General features: G+C 41.0%; 1 protein-coding gene across 5 annotated transcripts in view; it reads right to left on the bottom strand.

The window, feature by feature from the left end:
• Positions 1–9,986: 9,986 nt before the first annotated feature.
• Positions 9,987–16,478, bottom strand: part of NR5A2 (nuclear receptor subfamily 5 group A member 2) — a 149,250-nt gene continuing 142,758 nt past the window's right edge. For all 5 annotated transcript variants that reach the window (XM_049857814.1, XM_049857818.1, XM_049857816.1 and 2 more), the window contains one exon: positions 9,987–13,296. In XM_049857814.1, the coding sequence (XP_049713771.1) occupies positions 13,049–13,296 (248 nt within the window). In that variant the 3' untranslated portion in view covers positions 9,987–13,048. The remainder of the gene's footprint in view (positions 13,297–16,478) is intronic.

The raw sequence follows: 16,478 nt of genomic DNA, 5'->3' as shown, positions 1-16,478 counted from the left end.
ATACTCCATGGTAGAGAAAACAAGGGATGTTCAATAGACTTTTAATTCCTTTTTAATTCTTTAGACCCATGTGATGGCACATTACATCCATTGTGTGTGCTAGGAGATTTGTGACTGATATTTTGTAAGCTTTATTCTTTCTCTGAGGTCCCTGGGTGGTACAAACCATTCGTGCTCAGCTTCTAACTGAAAGATTGGTGGTTCAAATCCACCTGGCAGCACCATGGAAGAAAGGCCTGGCAATCTACTCCTGTAAGATTAGAGCCATTGAACACTCTATTGAATTTAGTTCTACTCTGACACACATGCGGTCACCATGACTTAGAGCTGACTTCATGGCAATGGGTTTGGGTTTTTTTTTTTTTTTTTTCTGGTTTGGTTCTTTCTCTGAAAGTACAGCAATTCATTAGAAAGGAAGGAGGGTGGTAGGGAAGGAAGAAATGAACGGTTACTTCCTTTGAACATCTGGGCCAAGACCAGGACCATTGTTATGTCAAGCTCCTAAACACAGATAGGTAAATATCCTATTTGTTTTCCTCTGACCAAGAAGAGTACATGTGCTGAGGTTGTCCAAGCAAAGATGTACAGCAGAACCCAGCCAGGTACTAGCTGTTCTAGGGGGCATAGTAAGCTGACTTAAGGATAGTTGTCAACACAAGGAGAGTGTGTGGGCAGGTAGGGGAAGACCCTCCCCTTCCTCTAACCCTTTATCCCTAGGAGCCTGAAGGCTTCTCTGGGGTGTCCCCAGATATACCAGTGACAGATGGGCCCTCCATGTTTGCAAAATCACTGTCACCGCCTTTCCCCCACATCTACAGTCTCAACTGAGGGCAGAAGGAAGTTTTGACCACATGATCATTGAAGCCACAGGCCCCCATGTAGGGACTGATGGCATGACAGGGCTAGTCAACATTGCCGACCTGAGAAATTGCTGATGGAAGGAGAGAAGAAGAGAGGCCACAGGCCTTTACTCCATTTGGAAAGCTCAGAAGCAAGCATAGATGGTTAATAGTGAGTAGCTTACTGAATGATTATATAATAAGCAGGCTGTTGGTTTGCCTATCTGGAGTGATACACATCATTATAATGAATTATACTCCGACACATAAAAGCATTTGTTGTCCCGAATTTCCCTGAACTCCTTTCCTTAAGACTTCAACTGCATGCACCTACCATTGTGTTCTGGATCCTCCCTCGTGTCTTTGCTTTTGTCATGAAGCTTTGCTGTATACCAGATTATATTTGGGAGAGTTTTCCGCAGTGCTTGGAAAACAGGAAATGGGCATCTCTGCTGATTGTAAATCAAAGTGTGGGTGGAAAACCCCTTCTTTATGCTCTCCTAGCACCATCTAAGCGCCTGTTGCACCTTGTGAAAATCAACAAGAGGGATTCTGAGGAGGCTTCAGTAGAGTTAATTATTTAATCATTTATATCAAGACCCAACACACTGATACCTTATTTGACCACAAACTTTTCCACAGAATGAAGTGATACAGTGATAGTACTATGGATTGAACTGTGCTCCCCAACACCCCCGTATGTGTTGGATTCCTAACCCCTATACCTGTGGATGTCATCTTGTTTGGAAACAGGGGTTTCCTTGTTGTGTTAATGAGTCTATACCAGTGTGTCCTAATCCTAATCACTTCTGAGTTATAAAAAGAGCGGATTAGACACACACACACACACACAGAGGAACACAGAGGCCATGTGAGGATCATCTATAAGGAACGCCAAAGAATGAAGGAACCCCTGGGATTACCTACGATGGAGGAATCGACCCTGATTTGGACTTTTAGCCTTCATAATTGTGAGAAAATAATCTTCTATTCTTTAAAGCCACCCACTTGTAGTATTTGTTACAGCAGTACTACTAGGAAATTAAGACAAATAGTTTTTATATTAGAAAAAAAACTACATTTCTTACTGTCACCTAGTTGATTCCACCTTAGGTGCTTGTTCTTTTTCAATTCTCATTATGCCTCTTTTTTTCTTTAACCTCTCTATGCCTTTGAGCTCATAATTTTGTCCCTTAGGCTTATATTCTGGGCTGCTTATTTCCCCAATCCGTGGATCTTCCATGGTTTTCTGGTTCCCGCTTCTTATCTCTCAGCCTTTTATGCCTTTGTAAGCTGCATCCAATTTAAGTATTGTTCTTCCCATACAATTCTCTTTGGCCAATAGCATCTCAGGGGCCAATATGGGAGAAAGGTGCCTGCATTTTAGTGTTGAAAATAAATCGTGTCTTTGTTTGAGTTCTCTTTACATTAGAACAAAAGAAAACCAAAGCAAACAAAAAGAAAACAAGCATGGAAATAAGAGACTGCCGTGCCATGCCTTGTTTACTTTTGTGTTCAGCTATGCCAAAGTCATCATTTTTAAAGATGTGAAATAAACACCTGAGAATGGTGTGTTTTATTGCCCTTTCTTTATATATGTCTCAACTAAAGTTCAGAAAAGAGATTCCTCCCAAAGACTCAGGCAATGTGGTGATGAAATGAAAAACTAGATATGGAGTTTCACTATCCCAGTTTCATTTCTCCCATGTTTTGTTTCACAGATTCTGTATTGAACCAAAAGAAAGTACATGAATTCATGGTTAAGAGCATTGACTTTGTGCTCAGACGGTGCTGGGTTTGCTTTTTGGCCTTACTCTTTACCAGCTGTGTGACTTTAGAAAACGTATAACCATTAAGCTGCAGTTTTCTCATCTGTAACATTGCTATAAAAATGCCCACCCTGAAGGGTTTTTGTGAAAAAAAAATAATTAAATGAGGACTTAGCACTTCTAAGGGCTCAACCACTGTTAGTCATCAACATCCATGTTTTCCTACGTGAGAGTGGGGGTGGGCGAGTAGAATAGGTACCCATGTTCTGTGAGTTGGGCTGCCCATGTCAGGAGAGGTCAGGCCTCCTCTTTCTCTCCTGTGTGGTTGCTTTAAGGACAGTGGAGAGGATGAGCAAGTACTGGTTGGGCATTGCCCAGGGAGCTTGGCTGGAGTCCAGGCCACACAATGGCCACAGGAACATTTGACACTCAAATAACACAAGGCCACAAAGGCAGAAACAGAGAGGAAATAAAACCTGTTACAGCAACACTCAGGGGGAATGGAACCCGTGTTTCCACACTTATTTATAGAAACTCGTTCCACCTCTACAGCAGAGCGCTTTTGACAGTTTTAATTTATTTCTGGGGAAAATCCTTGGGACAAAATGTTTTCTCTTTATAAAGATGATTGTTTTGGATTTGCACAGTGCCCAACAATTAGTCATACAGGGTACTTCTCACATGATTTTGTGATAAAATAAATAACGAAATTACTAATCAAACTGAGAGATGAGAAAATTAGTGGTCAGGGCTAATACGTGGGGAAGAGGTGGTGGTGATGCCAATGCTTCCTGTACCAATAAAGGTTGCCGCCCTCAAGTTCTCATTTATTTAAGACTCAAAGAATGTGCTGTGGACATGCCCAAGGTACCGAGCTGTCGACGCCTGTTTTCATTGTCAGTGGTTGTAACTGAGCTTGTCAAGGCTCTCACTGAGACAAAGAAAACTTTTTTGGGTTTTTGGTGCCATAATTCTTAAAAATCTGTCATCGTTGCTTCATTTCAATCCTAAAGAAAATGCTTGGTTGATGGAATGGAGGTTGGATCTGCAGAATGCCTGGGTTTGTGTTTTCAGGAAGGCACTATAGCTAAGTGTTTAAGAGCAAGGATTTGGAATTGGACAGACTTGCGTTTGAACCCTTGCTCTATCAATCACTTAGTAGCTGTAGAACTTTGAGGAAGTTCTCCAGTCTCTGTAAACTTTAGAGTCCTTAGCTGTAAAATGTGGTTGTTGTGAGGATTAAATGAAATGATAGTTGTATATTAGGGTACATGCCAAGACCCCAAGATACAGTGGCTTAAATAAGAGAGTAGTTTATTTCTCTCTCACCTCAGATTCTGGTCACTGGACACCACCCCACCAGGTCATTCAGCGACCCAGGTTACTTTCATCTTGTTGCTGCACAAACCACTGGTCAACTGGCTCACAGTCCATACCTGGGTTCCAGCCTGGGAAGGGAAAAAGAGCCAAAGTCCAAGGGAATACCTTATCTCTAAAGTTGGAGAAGGCTGGGCAGTTGTGCTTATCATCTCTGCTCACATTCCATTGCCACTGGCCCAGTCTTAATCATATGGTCACACCTAGCTGCAAAGGAAGCTGGGAAATGTAGTCTCTAACTGGGAGGCCATGTGTCCAGGAAAAAAGGGAGGATGGAGTTTTGGGAGGCAACTAACAGTCTGTCACACTAGGTAGCACATAATGCTTAATACCAAACAAACAAATGAACAAAACAAAATCCCCAAACCAACCAAACTCTTTGTCATGGAGTCGATTCCAACTCATGGTGACACATGTGTTGCAGAGTAGAATTACTCCGTAGGGTTTTATTGGCTGTAATCTTTATAGATGTTGATCTCCAGCCCTTTCTTTCATGGCACCATTGGGTGGGTTTGAACCACAAACCTTTAGGTTAGTCAAGTACAAACCATTTGTGCCGCCCAGGGACCACTGGTGCCTAATAAGTGCTTAAAAATGGATGCTGTTATTTCATGAATTATTTTCCGTATGTGTTCCTTGAGTACTTTTTCTCACTTAGATAACTGCATGGAATGTGGTAGATATTCAACTGATTGCTCTCAAGTGATAAATATTGGATAAATGAACAAATTGTGTTTCTTCATTTAGAGATGTTTTTACGGAGTCCCGAGTTTCTCCGGTGCTGTCTTTGCCAGTTGGTAGGGAAAGCTGTGAGGAAGGTCTGGGAGAGCGGGTACCAGCAGCTTTCCTAGGTGACCTCATCTAACCACACAGCTTTTTTGCCCCTCACAGGGGAGGTGTGAGTAGGGGAACCAACCCCTCCACCAGGTGACCTGCCTCTCTCTATAGCAGAAGTTGTTGTTGTTGGGTGCCGTTGAGTCGATTCTGACTCATAGCAGCCCCATGTGATAAAGTAGAACAGTATATAGGGTTTCCTAAGCTGCAATCTCTATGGGAGCAGATCGCCAGGTCTTTGGCTTATGGAGCCACCGGGTAGGTTTGAACCACCAACATTTCAGTTAGCAGCTGAGCACGTAGTCCTTGTGCAACCAGGGCACCATACGCTGTAGACACTTAAGAAATAATTTTGAGTGGATGAAAACAATTTTTCTAAAGTAGACATGTTTCCTTTGTCAGAATGTTAACAATTACCTGTTTTTAAGGATGAGTTGGTCTAACATGCTTGGCAAGTCTGTGCTTTCTCTCCTGTCTCTTACGTAAGTACTGAAATGAGCTCTGTGAATTCATCTCTTATATATTGAGGTCTCTGGGGCTGGCTGGAGCTTGCCTCTCATGACCCTACCATTCCAGTAGACTCCAAAGATTTTTCCTGAGGCAAGAAGTGAGGAAAGAGGTCCTTCCTGAAGTTTTTGACCAGTCTGTTTGGCTGGCCATGTTGGAATCTTGAACTGCTGGTTCTGGAGGGTCCTTAAACGTTACCCAGCCATCCTATGTACAGGCTGGAAAGGCAAGCAGGGGCTGTGTCATGAAAGGCCTCGAATGCCATGATAGAGAGTTGGAACTTTTTCCTGAAGATACCAGGCATCAGAGGACCTTAAGAAAAAAAAAAAAAAAAAAAAACACAATCGGCTCTGGGGGTAGGAAGATTGTTTCTGGCAGTTGGGTGAAGTGAGTTGTGGAGTGGGTTGAGATGGATGGCAGGAGACCAGCCTGAAAGGTATTGGGTAATTTCAGGCAAGAAATGCTAGGTGCCTGATCTAAAGCTGCAGGGAAGGAGAGGAGCGGACTATTTCAGAGAAAATTAGGAGAAATAACTGGTGGGACTTGGATATAGAATAAGGGAGCATGAAGAAAAACCGGTGAGGAGTCCTGAGCAGGAGTGGACCAAGGTGGAGGGGAAACTTCCTGTTGCTAACGTGCTTGGGAGGCCTCAGGCCAACATACTTGCTGGGCCAGGCTTCATCCTAAGAGAGGTGTGGGCTGTGCAAACCCACTGTGCTTGGAGCTGTTGTTGGGTCAGGGAGACATGAAAGTGGACATGCTTGGTAAAGTTGTTGTTAGCTTTGAATTGGCTCCTGACTCATGGCGAACCCATGCCCAACAGATGGAATCATTTGTAATCCACAGTTTTCACTGATTTTTGAAAGTAGATCACTAGACTTTTCTTCCCAGTCTACCCTAGTCTGGAAGCTCTGCTGAAACCTGCTCAATTTCACAGCAGTCCGCAAGCCTCCACTGACAGATGGGTGGTGGCTGCACACGAGGTACATTGGCCAGGAATCTAATCTGTGTCTCCCGCATGGAAAAGTGAGAAGTCTACCACTGAACCACCACTGATAGCAGAGTCAGACACTAGCCGAGTGTCCGCTCATTGCCTTCTTGGAAGGACGACTCATGTCTCTCCCTGGTTCCCTCTGGCTAACATCATCCTGAGGACAGTCTTGCTCTGGCCTGCTAGCATCCCTGGGTGTCCCGCCTGGGATCCATACTATTCCTGAGGCAGCCTAGGGTCTAACCCAGGCTGGCATCCGCTCATGAGTGGGGTCTAGAACCCTCAAGTCTACTGATTGCTTGGTAGGGTTAGTTTCAGACATACTCAGCCATTACTCTGAATATACCTCCTTTGCACCTTTTCCTTTTTTCTAGCAACAATTAAACATGCAAAGCTTCATAGACTGGTTCTTAGCTTTTTTTTTTTTTTTTTTTTACAAATGAAACCACAGTGAAAACCTTATATTGGTAGTGGCTTATTAATTTCTAACTTAACATGAAACAAATGCCTGTGTGAAACAGTTGAAGTATTGCAAGAATATTTATTTTGAATGACTAAACTATACACTTCCTGTTCAGCGTTAAGGAAAACTGGTCTTTATTATTCCAGGGAAACGTCAACATCACTAAGGATTGTAGCATTTTGACCCGTGCTATGTTGAGCAAACTCTCCATATGTTTCTCATAAAAACATACATCAGAGATGGCTTCAAACTGAATGTCAAACTTAGTTAAAGGTACAAGCCTCTTCAAAGTTATTGTAGATATCAAATATAACAATCAAACGCACATCAGCATAGGTCATTTTTTTTCTTAGGGTCTGCCTCATGCTGATGAATTTAGTAACTTTGTGGGTGTTACTCTGGGTAATGGAACTTAGGCCTCCGCTGTCATTGGAGTGACCTCTGCCACCTGCCAGGTTGGGCTTTAGAGAAACTCCCCCTCTACCAATTTTTTAAAGCTGTATATGTTATTGTTGTTAGGTGCCATCGAGTCGATTCTGACTCATAATTACCCCACGTAACAGAGTAGAATTGATCCATAGGGTTTTCTAGGCTGTAGCCTTTACGGGAGCAGATCATCAGGTCTTTCTCCCATGATTTGAACCACCAGCCTTTCATGAGCTCTTAAGTGTTGTATCACCAAAAAGAAAAAAGGTGTTGCCACTGAGTCAATTCCAACTCATAGCGACCCTATTGAGCGGGGCAGAACTGCCCCATAGGGTTCCCAAGAAGCAGCTGGTAAATTGGAACTGCCGACCTTTGGTTAGCAGCCGTAGCTCTTAACCACTGTACCATCCGGGCTCCATGTTGTACCCTAAGGGCTCTCTCTACATAGACCGAAACCAAATATATGTTCAAATATATAAATCAAGTTGATTCCGACCCATAATGACCCTATAGGACAAAGCTGAACTGCCCCATAAAGTTTCCAAGGAGTGGCTGGTGGATTTAAACTGCCAACCTTTCGGTTAGTAGTCGAGCTCTTAACCACTCCACCACCAGGGCTATCTCTCTTGCTCTATGTCATAGATTGAATTATGCCCCCCCCCCATGTGTTTATCAATTGGGCTGGGTCATGATTCCAGGTATTGTGTGATTATCCTGTTTGTTGTAAATCCTGACTCTACGATGTTAATGAGGGAGGATGGGCGGCAGTTGTATTAGTGAGGCAGGACTCAACCTATAGGATTAGATTGTGTCCTGAGGCAATCTCTTGAGATACAAATGGTAGAAGCAAGCAGAGAGACAGGGGGACCTCATACCACCAAGAATGCAGTGCCAGGAGCAGAGCACGTCCCTTGGACCCAGGGTTCCTGAGCAAAGAAGCTCCTAGTCTGGGGGAAGACTGATGAGAAGGCCGACAGAGAGAGAAAGCCTTCCCCTGGAGCTGACACCCTGAATTTGGACTTTTAGCCTACTTTACTGTGAAGAAATAAATTTCTCTTTGTTAAAGCCATCCGCTTGTAGTATTTCTGTTATAGCAGCACTAGATAACAAACGAATTGTATATATACATATAATTATTTTTTCATATTCCATGAAATGTCAGCAAGAATTAAAAAAAGTTTCTTCCTGTTAAGAAGTTGAGAAGGGAGGTAGGTTTTATCATTAATTTGGAGTCCTTTGATAATACAGATGGTTAAATTTTTTTTTTAATGTGCAAAGGTTGGTGGCTTAAGTTCACCCAGAGACTCCTGGGAGAAACTCAGCCATTGAAAACCCTATGGGCCACAGTTCTACTCTGGTGCACATGGGGTTGCCAATGAGCAGGAATTGACTCGATGGCAGCTGGTTATTTAGGTTTTTTAAAAATCTTAGTTCCATAGTCAACTAGCCCCTAAGTGTGGTGATTTCTGCTGGCTCCCCTGTATCTTCTCATGGAACCTAAGAAAAATCTGTGTCTACTTGGGAAAGGAATAAACCCCAACCTGGTAGGACAGGGATGGGAAGGGAGGGGGGCCGGAGATGGCTGGACCACCTTGTTTCATAAGCATTGGTGTTTGGTGGCACTTGCAGTATTTGTAATGGAGGTTATTATTGATTTCAAAAATGGACTTTGTAGGTGTTTTGTTGCTTTAAACATCTCCAAAAGTCTCAAAGGTGCTGAAGGAGTTAATTTATAGAACACAAGCACCTTACTTTTTAGAGTTAACTCCAGACGTGTAGAGGCTTTTATGTTTCTGAGTTATCGATAAACATTTGTGAATTTAGTGGTGACCTGGCACTTGGTCTTCTCTAATGTTTTTTTTCCTTTTGAAGCAGACCCGAAGTGTCATACCAGTTTAGACACAGCATGGTGTAGTGTGGACCTTGAGGCCAAATCACCTGATTTACATTTCATCTCCTCCACTGATGAATGTATGACCTGGAGCAGGTACCTCTAAGATGAAAATAATAAACTTTGCCTCACGGAGTTGTTCTGAGGATCAAGTGAATCGGTAAAACATTTGGGAAGGTTATTAGCACACATTCAACTCTACAAAGGCCTGGCAATCTACCTTCAAAAATTAGCCAACGAAAACCTTATGGATCACAACACTGTACGTCTTGCTTGCTTTGGACATATCAGGAGGGATCGATCTGTGGAGGAGGACATCATGTTTGGTGAAGCAGAGTGCCAGTGAGAGCATGGGAGACCTTCTGTGAGATGGATTGGTCCAGTAGCCAATACAGTGAACTCTAACATGCAGGCAGGCAATCATGAGGATGGTGCAGGACCAGGCAATGTTTCCTTCTGTTGTACATAAGGTCGCCATGAGTCCTAGTCGACTTGACAGTATCTATCTTCTACAAAAAAATTAGATAGGATGGAATTTTTGTGCCAATCAATTACAATAGTAAATGATATAAAATTGTTTATGTATGTAGATATGACGCACATGTTAAGTTTAATGCTTCAAGTATCCAACCAAAGACAACAGACTACTCTAGAAAATGTCTAGAGGGAAAAGTCACTTTCTATTCTCGTAGAATTCTTTTGACTTCATTCATAGTCAAAGACCTTAGTTACTTAAAAGCTTTAGTATCCAATAGAGTGAAAAAAAACCACAAAAACCCAGTGCCGTCCAGTCGATTCCAACTCCTCATCGCGACCCTATTCTTAAAAGCTTTAGTATCCAATAGAGCGAGGGCAGCATAAAAACTTTAAAAAAATTGTCAGGCTGGGCATATCAACATTTATTGAAATACTGAAAAAAAAAAAAAATTCCATTTTGTTGAGAAATTCCTGGCAAGAACTGACATGACAATATGCATTTCACTGGTACAGTAAGAAAACGTCAACAAATAACCGACTTCACACTCTAAATGTTGCGTGGACTCAAATCCAAGGTAGCTGCAGAAGATCTGTAGTACAAAGATTCAGACACAGCCGACTGTCTGTTTACAAACACAGTCCAACTACGATCACCCAGACTAAGCCCAAAACTTTTATATTTCAGCCTGCTTTTGCTAATAAGACCTGTGATTGATAAGGTGACTGTTAACTAAATGTCTCGTAACAATTAGAGAAATTTGTCTGCCAACTTTGGGGGCACCACAGACACTGGCTGTGGCACGCTTTTGCTTATCAGCTTCTGTCCTTGGTGTCACCAGCAGTGTGGATGTAAGTCTTCGTGTTGGCGTCTTTCTAACTGTTCCCAAGGTGTCATTCACAAAGTTAACAACATACCGATACTCAACGTTTTTTAGGTTTAATCTTTAGTGGGGAGTACTGTATATTTAAAATAAGAAAACGTGGATTTTAAGAATCAATGTATATATATATATTTTTTGGCAATGTTAAAAATCTCCAAAATAACTACCCTTCAAATTTTATAATTGTCTCCACCCATGTTGTACACACAGGATGGAACCATTTCATGAACTGTTGGCAACACCATTCCCCTCCATGTGTCTTTCTAGCCAATTTGGTTTCTAACTGGGGGAAGCAGTGATGCTGCCATTCCATTTAATGCTTTGGATATGACACTCTGATCTGATGTCTTCATGGTCATTAGAGCCATGAAGCTCACACAGGTGACTGAGACTCTGTGTGAGGGGCCGTGGATGCCCAGCTTAGCTAAAGTGTACCCTTCATGTGGACGCGTATTAGAAATGGTTAATAAAAGTAATAAAATAATCCTCTTTGTACACACAGAAGTAATAACTAATATCTTTGGTATATAACTTACAATGTTTGGAAAAGAAAACCAGGTAAGACTCCACCTTGTTAAATTTACTTGAAAAGAGAGGAAGCTACAGGTCATATAATTTACAATAGATATTAAATAAACTACAGTAAGAATAATGAAGATTTACAGACATTTAATCAAGTGAATGATTTTAATTCATTAAGATCCTTCCATGTCCCTGAACTATTTTATGTTCCACTAACTTGAAAACATGCTACAGTAAACACATATATTTGGTTTCTTCAGTCTTGGCAATATCTTATACAAAGCTGAAACCAAGGAACAATAAATTAGTATCATAATTGTCTACAGTTGAAACTATGATATACAATATAAATAAACTATTCAAAAGCCAGAAACATTTATGAAAAAATTAAGAGACTAGGAGATACCTTTTTTTTTTTTTTACAGTTTCTACAAGTGATTGTGCGGGCCGTAATCTCAAAAAATTAAAGTCTAAATGAGATTTCTGTTTTTGATTTTAGTGTCTCACGACATACATACAATAATTAAGTACTGTCCAAAAATAATTACCAATCAGAAAAATAACATTAAGGAAATTACTGCTTTTTGCTATTTTGTAATCATCACAGTTGCCCCCCCCACACAGGATCTAAAGAATGTAAACACTATGTTTTATTTGACTTTAAACATATTAATACTTTATTTCAAACAAATATTGATCCACATCTGCACAACTACCTTCTAGAATCATGAACTAAGGCAAGACTTTCATACCTGTGGCATCACACATTAATAATACTGACATCATCATTTGGCGAGGTTTGCAATTTCTTGTCCTCCAATATTTGTTCGACAGCAGACTTTGGTCTATGACTTAGAAAGGTCAGTATCACTCTCTTCCTCTCCCTTTTTGAGAAGATTTGAATTACCGTAACATCTTTCCAGGCTATAGGGAAATATCATCCTTTCTATTGCATATTTAGGGGATGTTCAGTTGCAACAAGAACGAGCCTTGGGTCAATCAATTTATCAGCTCATCCTTTCTTCTCCTTTTGCATAGGTTAACATGCTGGAATTCTGTTTTGAACTATATAAAACTGTGACAATTTGGCACCCTGGAAAAATGTGCTTAGTGTTCTACTTTTTCAATGGACCACCAACTTTGATGGTTAAAAAACTGATGTGTCCTAACAAGACTTTTTGGTCAGAATTTTTTTTAAATGAAATCCAGCAATCCCAAAGCCACATGTCAGCAACAGTAGCATACATAAGGTCTAACTTGCTTCAGCTATAGAGCATTTGCTCTGAGTTTGTAGTCATCATCCCTAATTAATGCTTAGATAAGATCAGAAGAGGGATACTGCCTGCTTTTTTTTTTTTTTTTTTAACATTATGAACATGGAACAAAACAGACTTCAGAACATATTTAAAATGGCAAGCTAATGTATTAAGACCATCCTTTTATTAGCTGTTTACAGGTCTAAGACACAGACATTCAAAATTAGGCTCTTCATGATTTGGTGGAGCTAGGACTGGGTGTGGCTGAGCACAGGCCCTTAGAACAGACTCCGTGATCACAGGGGCAGAAGGTGCTAGGTCCTTAAATGAAGAGGGAATGGAGATCAGAGGTGAAGCCGATGCATTCTTGAGAACTGTTTGCAGTTCAGCTTTAGCCTGGAGGAATTCTGTGAGTTCAAATCCCCCACTGTAGAAGCCTAATTAATCACAGAGACAGATCAGCTCCTAAATTTCTTCATAGTGGAGAGCAGTTTAAATATACAAGAATCGTTCGGTCTTTTTTAATTCTGACACGGTGGTGTCATCCATCTGTGAGTTCAATCCCTCCATCACAATGTCTTTCGTATGGAATCCTTGGGGGATGTGAAACATTGGATTCACAGTTTGTGATACAAATACCCTGATCCATCATTTATTTGCTATGAAGTATCTGATGATTATACCTTTTAAAATTCAGTATCTTTCAACCAAGTTTTTCATTAGTGTTGCTTGGAGCGATTCAGAGTCTTTCTTTCTTTCCTTTTCCCCCTCCAATCTCTTTTTATTATGGAAACAGAGCTCTTAGGAGTTGTAACTTATGCTCTTTTGGCATGCAACATCTCAATGAGGAGGTTGTTGTAGGGCACATCTCCGTTCAGGTGTTTGTAGTAGAGATACTCTTCCGCCTGCATGCTGATGGCCCGGATTTCCGGTAGCCGAAGAAGTAGCTGTCCAAATTTCTCTGTCTGCTGCGGGTAGTTGCACATTGTGTAATCTAGCAGAGCGGCATTAACTTGTTCCTGGACGCCTTCGACCAGCTGGAAGTTCTCAAGGTTTTTGACATCTGAATTAAAAAAAAAAAAAAAAAAAAGGAAAAACATTTCAATTGCATTTTAATTCCTGTTTACTGAAGCTGGGGGTTTAATTAATGGATGTATTTTCCTCCTGACATAAAGCATACTTTCTAGGCTGCTGAATATTCAGTTGGCTGCACGCACCAAGCTCCCTGGGAAAAATGATCACAAAAGAGCTTTAGAAGAATGTCTTCTTGAAATTCTGCATATACCTCAAATCAATTAGACATCAATGGATTTTAAGCAAGGTCATCTCTTTTCATATTTTACACAAAAGGAAAGGTTTGAGGATTCCTAAAGTAGAGGGATCATAATATATTGCCAGCAAATGAGTCCCCAGAGAAAGACCTATCTTAACCCAGTATATTACACAATTCATATAATTCTGTATTAATTTTTCTGACCCAAGGTGAAATCTGTGTCCAGGGTATGATGTAGTTAATTCTGATAAAAAGTGACAGGGTTCTTGTTTCTGTTTGACATTTTCTAAATGATTCTGAAAGCCTTTGACTTGTCTAGCCTATGCTAATGAACCATCTGGTACACTCCACTGACTGCCAACGGAAGATTCGCTACTGGGAACTCACTAAAATACATATCTCAGTGACTAATGATCTTTATAAAATGAGAGCCTTGTCCTTTAGGCAGAATCCAAGCCAGGATGGTCGGTGCCCTTTAACCTGAATGTGGTTTCTAAATTCGGATACTTGGCTTTTGTTTTTTCCTCCTGGTCCTGGGTCACTCATCAAGAGAAGATGAACGCAGGCAGTTCATTCTGCCTAACTCTGGCGGGACCCAGAGTTGTTTTAAGGCATCTGCCCTAGGAAAAAAAAAAAAAAAATTCCCCTAGAGGTCCCCATAAATACTGAATAAAAGAGAAACACAAAGTCAAAAAAGACAGGCTGCCACACAAATGCCCAGACACAGACAACGTACAAGGGGAAATGGCATGTTAGAATTTCTCTTATAGAGTCTATTTATGTTAACTGTGCAACTTTTATACAATGTGTTTATAGAAGCCCTTGGAAAAAACACACAGGTATGTGTGTATATTTACCTACACCGGCGCTCAGAGAGTAAACAGACACAGCCCGCCCCGGCCACCATTTTATATTCTAAGTGGACAACAATAAATAAGAAAGAGCAAAGACTAGCTGACTCTGCAGAAAGCAACTTAATACTACGACTAAAAGGTTAAATGTGTTACCCAGCTAATGATTACCGTAGTAAGTAACTCACATCCAGTGTTTCTGGCACTATGCGCTGTTAAACTAAGGCCCGCACAGGTATGTCTGCCCATCCTGGACTCTCTAAATGCACCGACGATGAGGTCGCTTTACATTTGATGTTGACATGTGTCCTGCAGGATTTTAGCGTTTACATTTTGAGCCACAACTTTGCATTAATATGCTTTCCCCCTCCCATCTCCAAGTCTCTGCCACAAATTAAAAACAGGGAGTAAGTAGTACTAAAATAAACAGATGTGTAGTGCGAGGGTTGGATATGACATCTATTTCAAAGCTGGATGGGAGAATCAAAAATGTCTATTAATGTGACGTACACACGCTTAGGCTATCATGAGTCCTGCATCTTCTTGTGGAATTTAAATTGGCAGCCCAGTCAGCGTCCACTTGACGCTTTTCTACATGTGGCACTTTAGAGTTAGAAAGCATTTTCCACACTTTATTTAAAATAATAAAAAAATTATTTTAATTATTTAAAGAAAAATTTATAAATGTGACTATGGATCCAAAGTTACACTTGGTTCATATTATAAAATGTAAACAATAAAGAAATACAGTTGATCCTCATTACTTGCAGATTCCTTCTTTGCAAATTCATCTACCAGCTAAAATTTGTTGTTGTTGCCTGCTGTCAAGTCAATCCCAACTCATAGAGACCCTAAAGGACAGAGTAGAACTCCCCCAGAGGGTTTCCTAGGCTGTAACAGGAGCAGATCACCAGTTTTCTTTCTCCCGTGGTGGGTTCAAACCACTGATCTTTCAGTTAGCAGTCGAGCATGTAACCATTGCACCAAAAGGATTCCCTTTGAAATTTATTAGTAACCCCCAAACCAACACCTATGGTGCTGCCTGCCTGCCATGTTTGTCCTCAGCTGAGGTCGCATGAGAGGATAGCCCGCTTCTTGTTTCAGCTTTTGTATAGTAAACATGTAGCCTTCTGGCAATCTATTTAATGCCACATTTTTTGCATTTTTGTTGATGATTTTGCTGTTTAAAATAGCCCCCCAATGTAATGCTGAAGTCTAGTGCTACTAAGTGTACCTCATAGAGAAAATATTTGGGTTAGATAAGTTCCGTTCAGGCATGAGTTGTACTGCTGCCAACTGTGAGTCCACTGTCCATGAATCCACAATATATATTAAATAAGGTGTCTTTAAACAGAAATGCAAGGTTCCTAGGTGTTGCAAACAGTTTGAGCTCAGCTGCTAACCAAAAGGTCGGCAGTTTGAACCCACCCAGTAGTGCCATGGAAGAAAGGCCTGGCGATCAGCTTTTGCATAAACTGCAGCCAAGAAAACCCTATGGAGCTCGGTTTGACAGGGGGTCGCCAAAAGTTGCAATCAACTAGGCAGCAATGGGTTTGGTTTCGGAAACAGAAATATACATGAAACAATGTTGTGACCAGAGGCTTGCAGGAGCCTAACCCTGTATTTTCCCCTCGCAGCAATGGCTCAGTGTTTGTTAATCTGGTGTTTGCAGTGACTTCATAGAATATCACTAGCGTAGATAATGATAATTGTACTTTGCATACGTTGTACCTCAGTATATTGCAGAGGAATCTACATTAGTGTTAGCTTTGTCTTCTAAAACCTGTCTTACATCTTTCAAAAGTCTACATTCTAGTTATGAATATACATCCTTCATAGAGTATTATGGCACAGGGCCAATATGTTTAAAAATAACTCACCTGCCTGTACACCCATGTTCCTTGCAGTGTAATTCACAACAGCCAAAAGATGAAAACAACGCAAATGTCAACAGGTGAATCAACAGATCAATAGATGAACAAAATACAGCATACACATAAAATGGAGTATTACTCACCCATAAAAAGAAAAGAAGTCTTGATGTATGCTACAACATGGATAAGCTTTGAAAACATCATGCTGGGTGAAATAAGCTAGACATAAGAAGACAAATACTGTATG

Source organism: Elephas maximus, chromosome 18 (genome assembly GCF_024166365.1).
Source record: "Elephas maximus indicus isolate mEleMax1 chromosome 18, mEleMax1 primary haplotype, whole genome shotgun sequence".
In the NCBI taxonomy this organism is placed as follows: Eukaryota; Metazoa; Chordata; class Mammalia; order Proboscidea; family Elephantidae; genus Elephas; species Elephas maximus.
Note: the sequence above shows the minus strand (reverse complement) of the source record. Positions and strands in the feature narration are given on the sequence as shown.